Below are 8,607 nucleotides of genomic sequence, written 5' to 3'. Positions count from 1 at the left end.
TAACAGTAAGTATTTTGCAAAGGCTTTTTGAGACTTTGGGACAATTTGTGAACTCTGCCTTAACAGTTCAGAACAGCATCACAGCCAGGATTTCAAAATACAGCAAATTGTAAAATGTCTCCTTGTGTCTGACACATTGCTATATGTAATCAGAAAAATCAATTCAGTTTCTCAACAGCCATTGAGCTCTCTCAATAAAATAACAATCAGTAATAAGTTTTCATTTCCTGTAAGTACATAATTTACCCATACACCTCAGTATTTCTGCTTTTGGTTATATAATGCTTCAGATAGAACTGAGTTTAATTTGATCTTGTAATGTTACAATGTATATAGCAAGAGTGTATGTAATATAGGGCGCATCAAAAATGGAAAAAATTCATCACTCATTTCCTAAGGAGAAACCATTTTGATTATGCTAACACCACTGATTACAAAGACCAATGTATAAAAATTAAATTTAATAGGTATTCTTTAATACATTAAAATACCTCGTGTCATCTTTTGTGGGCTTGGCGATCAACAACTAATCCATTATACATTAGCATTTTAAGAATTTTTCTGAAACCTGATATTTGTGAAACTAGTTCCTAGTTCCTGGAAAAAATCCATCTTTAATAGAGATGTTTACTATTGCCAGCAAAGGTGTGTTTATTTCTTCACTTACTAATATTATGAAACTCGATGTTCCATCACCACCAGCTAATATCCTGGCCTTTAGTTTCTGTACAGCTTTTCCTCGTGTCATCTTTTGTGGGCTTGGCGTGCTTATTTTTTTTTTTGTGTTGTTTGGACTGGACAAACATATTAAATATTTAGTAAATAAATTGTGTAGCTTATATTTGCAATGCAAGTATCAAGCAGTACTACTGGCAAGGACATGTATATAATAGCATACCTTCGTTATTTTCAATCAGTTAAGAGAAATCCAATCCACGTACCGAAACTACAGAAAAAAAAAAAAAAAAAAAATGGAAATGTGCTCTGGACACTCAAGGGAATGATGTCACCCACTACTTACAATCTTACACCTGTTAACAGTAACCTGCCTGAAGATTTATGACATTGTCATATTATATACACCAAATCACAGTAATCATTCTGACCAAGAAATACAATAAATAAACAGTTTTATGCTTGCTACTTTTTGTTTCAAATTATATGCAAATGAAAATACACAGGGTTATATACGTAGCAAAGTCCAATGGGAAAAAAGGTATTGCACTACGGAAATGTTACTTACTCATTGACATCTGAGCTGATAGTTTGAGTATAGCAGAGTTCATTCATTATTGGGTGAGTAATAATTAAAAAAAAAAAAGATTGTCTGTCGTCAGCTGTAGTGTTATATCAGTGAAGTTATTATAAGGTTAAAGGAATCAGAAGAAAAGAAAATTTTAAGGTGACTGTTTTCTCTCTCTTCCTTTCTTCATCTATAAGGAAAACAACTACCTGTACTGAGTCCTCTTGGTAAAATGAAACAGTGAAATGAATATTGTGTTAAGAAGTGTGTATCTCTAAACATTAGAGAAACCACTCAGTCTGCTAGTGCAGGCACAGGATAGTGATTACTTTTCTACAGTCAACATTTACTTCATTCATTGAGTCTGGTGAGAAGAGTAAAATATGAATATGAAATCTGCAAAACCTGAAAAGAGAACAAAGGCTGTTATTGTCTTATCAAGATCCCATAAAACATTTTCAGTTTATAAGGATGATCGCACATGCACACCAAATCATAGTAATCATTCTGACCAAGAAATACAATAAATAAACAGTTTTATGCTTGCTACTTTTTGTTTCAAATTATATGCAAATGAAAATACACAGGATTATGTACGTAGCAAAGTCCAATGGGAAAAAAGGTATCGCACTACAGAAACGAGGGAGGGTGCCCCCACACACACACACACACACACACACACACACGCACAGAGTCATGTCATCGTTTTTAAGCTCCTCATCCAATGGAGAGATTAGAACCAACAACATTATGTGACTTCTCCCATAAAATAATGTGGAGAGGTTTGGAATTTAGCCCATGACACTGTGTGACATAGCATAGTGGATTCTTTCCATCTGTTATTGTTTTCCTACTCCCGAAAATGACCAGTTTTTGTACTTTATTTTCAACACATTTACCTATTGGCATGATTTACTTACCCAAAAATCTCAAGATCTTATTTAATTTCACACGATTTTATTATTGATCTGTTTACAGTGATGTAATTAGTTTTCATTGTGTTATTCGTAATTTGAAAATATAATTAATTGATGTCAGTCCTACAATTTGCAACATGCAGAAACCTATGGGCTAATCGGTAAAATCCGATGTAATGATCTACACCATTCAAAAACTAAGCATTCCGATTTTCCAGTAACGTATTTTAAATGACCTAAAACTAATTATTTTATGATATAATTGAACTTGAAGTTCTGAGTCACTACTAATATTCATTGCAAACTTTACCCTAACTACTGTTAAGAGTCTGAGTTTTGGCTACTTACTGTTGTTACTTTTTCTGTGCAGAATGACATACATTAATTAATTAATGCACCAATTAATAATTTCACATAATGTATCCTAATTTGCATTACGATGCAAGGTGATCTGCATCACATAAGAATAATCATGTCCATGAATTTTTCTAAATTTGCCATAATCAAATTAGTAAAAATAGTGAAATCCAACCTAGCCATTTTTCAAAACATTACATAATTTTCAAAATTAGTTTTTTCCAATATCAGTCTTTATAAGACTATCTCAATCCCAAAATTTCCAGTTTCCTGTCAGAAAGCTCACTAGTAAGACAAGTATCAGGTGTACCACAGTGTTGACTAATGCCAATACTCTACATGTTCTGTACGTGAAAATGTAAGCACCAACATCCCCAAAATTCAAGAACTGTAATAACTTTTGTATGATTACTGTAAAATAAATTAAGGAATATTTTAACTGAGCTCTTTCAAGACTGATAGGAAGTGTGGAATGTCATTGTCATCAAAAAGAGTGATTGTTGGACGTAGTGATCTTCATTATGGACTGAATTAAATGAACTACTGAAGTGTAATCCACTGTAATAAATTTTTACAGGATTTTGCAGGTGTGAATGACTTTTTCAAGCAGATGTGACCTGCTATGTAGTTTCCTACATACTGTTTTGAAAAATGGCTAGGTTGGATTTTACTGTTTTTAATGAACTGCAATAGAACAATTAACTACAACACAGTTATTGTAGGTATTGATCTTGTTCTGTGAGCTAATTAATTTTTTTTAGTTGACAAACTGGTCACCATTATTAACAATCAAATATTGCAAGGAATAAATGTGTGTGTTGTGATTCTTCAGTTTCTCCTGGCGGATTTGTTGCTCGAACAGTCCACGGGTATACTGCCGGTTCATAGTGTCCAACGGGCACAATATTTCGGCGATCAGACATGTCACCATCGTCAGCACACCTGACGATGGCAACATGTCTGATCGCCGAAATGTTGTGCCCGTTGGACGCTACGAACCAGCAGTATACCCGTGTACTGTTCGTGTAATGTGTGTGTGTTAGTACAATCTAAATTATGGTGTCATGTATATGACTGCCGAACAGTGAAGTGAAGGCAGTGGTAGGTTGAACACAGCAGGAAAAAGTAAAAATGTATTTATCTTTTATTTTAAGGAGGGGGGGGGGGAGGCAGAATATGCAGAACCAGATCTCTGTAGAAGACATAGGAAATGGAGATCTGCTGTATGTAACACTGAACAGCATGGTGGAAGCAACTGTAGCATTTGTGGGGTCACTAAAGTCATTCAAAGCAGGTTACGCATGCAAACAATAATTTAATTTGAGATTTCCATTTTTAATAGAATCAGTCTTACAAATTTAAGAAACTTTAGGACTAGACAGAAAATATAGTTTTAATGAAATGTTCACAAATAAATAATGAATGCAAGAAACAAGGTAAACCTGGATGCCTGGCACCACCTAAAGGAATCTAAATTCTTATGTCATTAGTTTACATGCTTAATGCATACTTCAAGAATTAAAGAGTGCAGATATTTATTTGAAATGGATGAAAGATATGCAAGACCAGGTTGAGAAAAATTATTTTTGTTACTTGTTTTTGAATTTAAGTTTCATCACTATGTCCGGCCAAAGATGGTATAACCTAAACTAGGATCTCACTTGGTAGGAATGAGGCCACCCTGTGTTGAAAAATACTGCTACTTAGTTCTTTTTACTATAGGTGAGCATCATGTTTGGACACATTATTAAATGATTAAAGATGCAGAATAGAAAGTAACATGAATACTGTGGTGTCACCGCCAGACACCACACTTGCTAGGTGGTAGCCTTTAAATCGGCCGCGGTCCGGTAGTATACGTCAGACCCGCGTGTCGCCACTGTCAGTGATTGCAGACCAAGCGCTGCCACACGGCAGGTCTAGAGAGACTTCCTAGCACTCGCCCCAGTTGTACAGCCGACTTAGTTAGCAATGGTTCACTGACAAATTAGGCTCTCATTTGCCGAGACGATAGTTAGCGTAGCCTTCAGCTACGTCATTTGCTACGACCTAGCAAGGCGCCATTATCAATTGCTATTTATCTTGTGATGCATGTACCGTCAGACCGATGTTCACCAATTATGGATTAAAGTTAAGTATTCCAACAGCTACGTACTTTATTTGCTAGACTCAAATCCTTTAACTGTTCCAGACCTCACGCCAGCCTGCGTGAGCTTAAACGCATGCCTTTCGGCTTCACCTCCTAGCGGCTTGGCTGTCTTGCCATGTCACAACAAATACAACAAAGGACCAAGCAAGCTATATAAGCACACACTCACACCCCAGCATCTGTAAGTTGGTCACTGTAGGAAGTCACCTGTGCCCTGTTCCTCCACTACACTGTCACCACCCCTGTCTTCTACCTACAGAAGTGGTGAGAACAGAACACAGCAATTGTTGAATTCACTACTAATGGATGTGAAACCGCATAAAACCTAATGTGCAGTCTTCTTCAGTAGGGTGGATGACAGTTGAGGCAAAACTGTCAGCAGCATACAACATGCTTGATAGTCAAGTGGCAAATACTGAGAACCCTCCATATGTTAAGTGGTGCATTATGACCAAGGCAAGTATTTTTTTGCATTTTTCCTGGATAGAACTTACAACTAAATCTTTGTAGCAGCAACTCAGCGACATAATGTATTGACAAAGTTGTAAGAATTCTCTTTTTTTCAAACCGCAGATGGCATGAGCTCTCGCTTTTCAGTAACCTCTATATCAGTATTGGCCAGGCCACCATTGAACTTATTGACAAAGCCCATTGTATAAGAAAATACTGAATGGCTAATAAAGATTCTCTTTCATTTACTGTGACAGTCTCTGTTAGGATAATATTCTCCAGGTGAGATTCACTTTTAGGCAAAATCAGCCATGTAACATACATCAGTGCTTCAGTTTCTACAACATTTCTTCCATCTTTGTACAATATCGTTTGGCTGGATTTTCAGTTCAAGAAGGCACACCTACTGTTACACTAAGCCAACACCTCACTTGATGATACAGGCTGTTAAGCCTGCAAAAGGCAAGGATCCAGATTTGAATCCAGGACCAGCACACTGTCGTAATATCAGGAAGTTTAAATCAATATCCTTTCCAGAATTGATAGTGTTGGGCAGTTATGTTATTGAGGGGAAACTGCAAGGCAGTTTAGCATTTTCAATCCATTTAGCTTAAAGAAAGAAGAGATTCTTTGTGGGCTACCTAAATCCCTCTACATTAGTGGATGTTATTTTTCCTCAAAGGTACACTCAACCTGTTTGGAGTATCAGAAGTCTGTGAAGTAAAGACTACTGTATTCTCACAAGAACTAGGGAAATGCAAGTCAGCTCAGAGTGAGCTTCAAATGCCTAAGTAAGTCTAATTCAACTGATTTGTGGCAGCAGCACCATAGCTGGTATGCTGCTGACAGTTTTGCCTCAACTGTCATCCACCCTACTGAAGAAGACTGCACATTAGGTTTTATGGGATTTAATATTCTATCATTCCATGATACAGATAGTGAATCCTAGATGTTTGTCCTCTGCGACGCATATAGCTTCACAGATGCACCCAATAGTGGTTGCTCAGAATTTACAGTAACAGAAATTGGGGTGGAGTAATGAAAGTCACCTGAGGCAGAACCTCAAATATCTCAGCAACCCTAATAAAAAAAGGTGAGTTCTGTCCACCAGAGGTTGTCTACTATGACTGTTTTGCCTCAATAGTCACCCACCCTGTCTGGACTAAGAGATCAGGAATCATGGGTTCAAGAAACCAAAACCTGGCTAATTCTAAGTGAGCTGTTCAAGGTGTCACGATTTGGCATGACCCATGAGACAGTTGTAACTTATTGAATCTTCTGGACACAGCAAGTATTAGTGCGCCCCCCCCGCCCCCCCCCCCCACCCTCTCAGTTTCATTTAAGGGTACTGAGACCATAATTATAAAGACTTCCCTCTGAGTTCCAGACAATGGATAACCACCTCCACCGAAATTATTTTTGTCTCTTGTAATATTGCTGTGTAAGTTGCTTCTTATCGGGAACTGATTTGCATTATTGGCCAAAAAATACAACTAAAATGTAAATACACTAGGAACTGATTGCATAAATACCAAGGTCTTCAAAACATATATGCATAATAAGCTTATTGCTCACTTTCACAGAAGAAATACTTTTTTTTCTGCTGTATTATCCAAGATAGTCATTGTTTGCAGGTCAGCAAGAGAGAGGTATTTCTGAGTAAATAAACCTCAAACTCATGTTTTTGTTAAGACTTTTGAATGTGCTGATTTATTTTGCTTGTTATCCATACATGCGCTACGAAACTTTACATTCTTTACGCTATTGTTAAATAAAAGTTAAGTGTATTAAGAGTTCACTTTTTGGTAAAAGGCACAATTAATGACGAATGTTTCACATAGCTAACGGTGGTCCACTTGTTTTACAAAAAATGGTTCAAATGGTTCTGAGCACTATGGGACTTAACAGCCGAGGTCATCAGTCCCCTAGAACTTAGAACTACTTAAACCTAACTAACCTAAGGACATCAGACACATCCATGCCGGAGGCAGGATTCGAACCTGCGACCATAGCGATCGCGCGGTTCCAGGCTGAAGCGCCTAGAACTGCTCGGCCACACCGGCCGGCCTTGTTTTACAACTAACCACTCCATTATCAAATTTCCTTACATACCGTATTTACTCAAATCTGAGCCGCACTTTTTTCCAGTTTTTGTAATCCAAAAAACCGCCTGCGGCTTAGAATCGATAGCAAAGTAAGCGGAAGTTCTGAAAACTGTTGGTAGGTGCCGCCACAACTGACTTCTGCCGTCGAATATATGCAGCGCTACACAGGCATGGTTTGCAGGCACAAAGATAAATACTGGCACCAAAACCTCAGCGTCAATAAATAAATTTAAAAAAAAGGTAGAAGACGAGCTTTTTTCTCCGCCACGAGTTTCGACCACTGCATTTTCATTTTCATACATTATGCAACAAAGTAAACAGAAATTCCGTATTCATCTTCGAATATAGCAGCCTTTCAAATATTCGTAGCAACAAAAATAAATTTCTTTACACTAAAATACCAACAATGCACAAGGCTTTAGGATTGTTGCACGAGTTGATACGCTGGAGCTCATTAAGATTTCACTTAGTGGCACCTATAGCTTCGTGGAATTTTGTAAAGTGCTTGTTGGTGTTAGTGAACCATAATGAATCGCTTTCATTATAGTGCCAAATTCAAGAGGGGAGTTATTTCTTCTGCGGAACAAAGTTCTAATCATGCTGCAGGTCTGCGATACGGGATTGAGAGCAATGTGTCGATGGCGACTGCAGAGGGAGAAATTATTTGGATGTTCAAGTAGCAGCAAAGTGTGGCCGATATCATGCACTAGATGTGATTTTAAATGAATTTGTTAAGGAACAGCGTCAGCAATTCCTGCCTGTGAACGCAGAAATTTTAAAAATTAAGGCACATTAAATTGCTAGAGAGCAAAAAATCAAAAATTTTAAGGCTAGTCGCAGCTGGATTGATCTGTTTATGAAGCGCTGAAGTTTTTCACTTCGGACACGAACTTCAGTTGCACAGAAGCTGTCGAAAAATTATTAAGAAAAACTTGTGGAATTTCAACGCTTCATAATTAGGCGGCGCACAGAAAAGCAATACCTTCTAGGTCAGATAGGAAATGCTGCTCAAACTCCTGTATATTTTGACATGCCGTCAAATTATACGGTTTACGCCAAAGAAAAGAAAGACATAAATGTTCTTACATCAGGGGGTGAAAAGCAGTGGATGTCCGTCTTGCTTGCTTGCTTGCTTGCGCAGCAGATGGACATAAATTACCCCCATTCATAGTTTTCAAGCGAAAGACTTTACCGAAATCGGAAGTGTTTCCAAAAACTGTAATTGTACTAACAAACGAAACTGGGTGGTTTTCGAAGGACATGGTGCTGGAATGGATTAGGCATGTGTGGAATTGTCGTCCTGGCGCAATGCTTGGTTTATGCAAGTGATCTCTCGTTTGCGCAGTCTGTTGGTGATTGATGTGTACGCAGTCATACAACACCTGC

The 8,607-nt window shown here is 37.7% G+C and overlaps 1 protein-coding gene across 1 annotated transcript in view; it reads right to left on the bottom strand.

Annotated features, from left to right (window-relative positions):
- Window positions 1-967: 967 nt before the first annotated feature.
- Window positions 968-8,607, bottom strand: part of LOC126481049 (odorant receptor Or2-like) — a 34,320-nt gene continuing 26,680 nt past the window's right edge. The window contains exon 4 of the mRNA XM_050104533.1: window positions 968-1,648. Coding sequence (XP_049960490.1) covers window positions 1,595-1,648 — 54 coding nt within the window. The 3' untranslated portion in view covers window positions 968-1,594. The remainder of the gene's footprint in view (window positions 1,649-8,607) is intronic.

The sequence above is a fragment of the Schistocerca serialis genome, chromosome 1 (genome assembly GCF_023864345.2).
Source record: "Schistocerca serialis cubense isolate TAMUIC-IGC-003099 chromosome 1, iqSchSeri2.2, whole genome shotgun sequence".
In the NCBI taxonomy this organism is placed as follows: Eukaryota; Metazoa; Arthropoda; class Insecta; order Orthoptera; family Acrididae; genus Schistocerca; species Schistocerca serialis.
The sequence above is the reverse complement of the archived record's forward strand: the minus strand, read 5'-3'. Positions and strand labels throughout refer to the sequence as shown.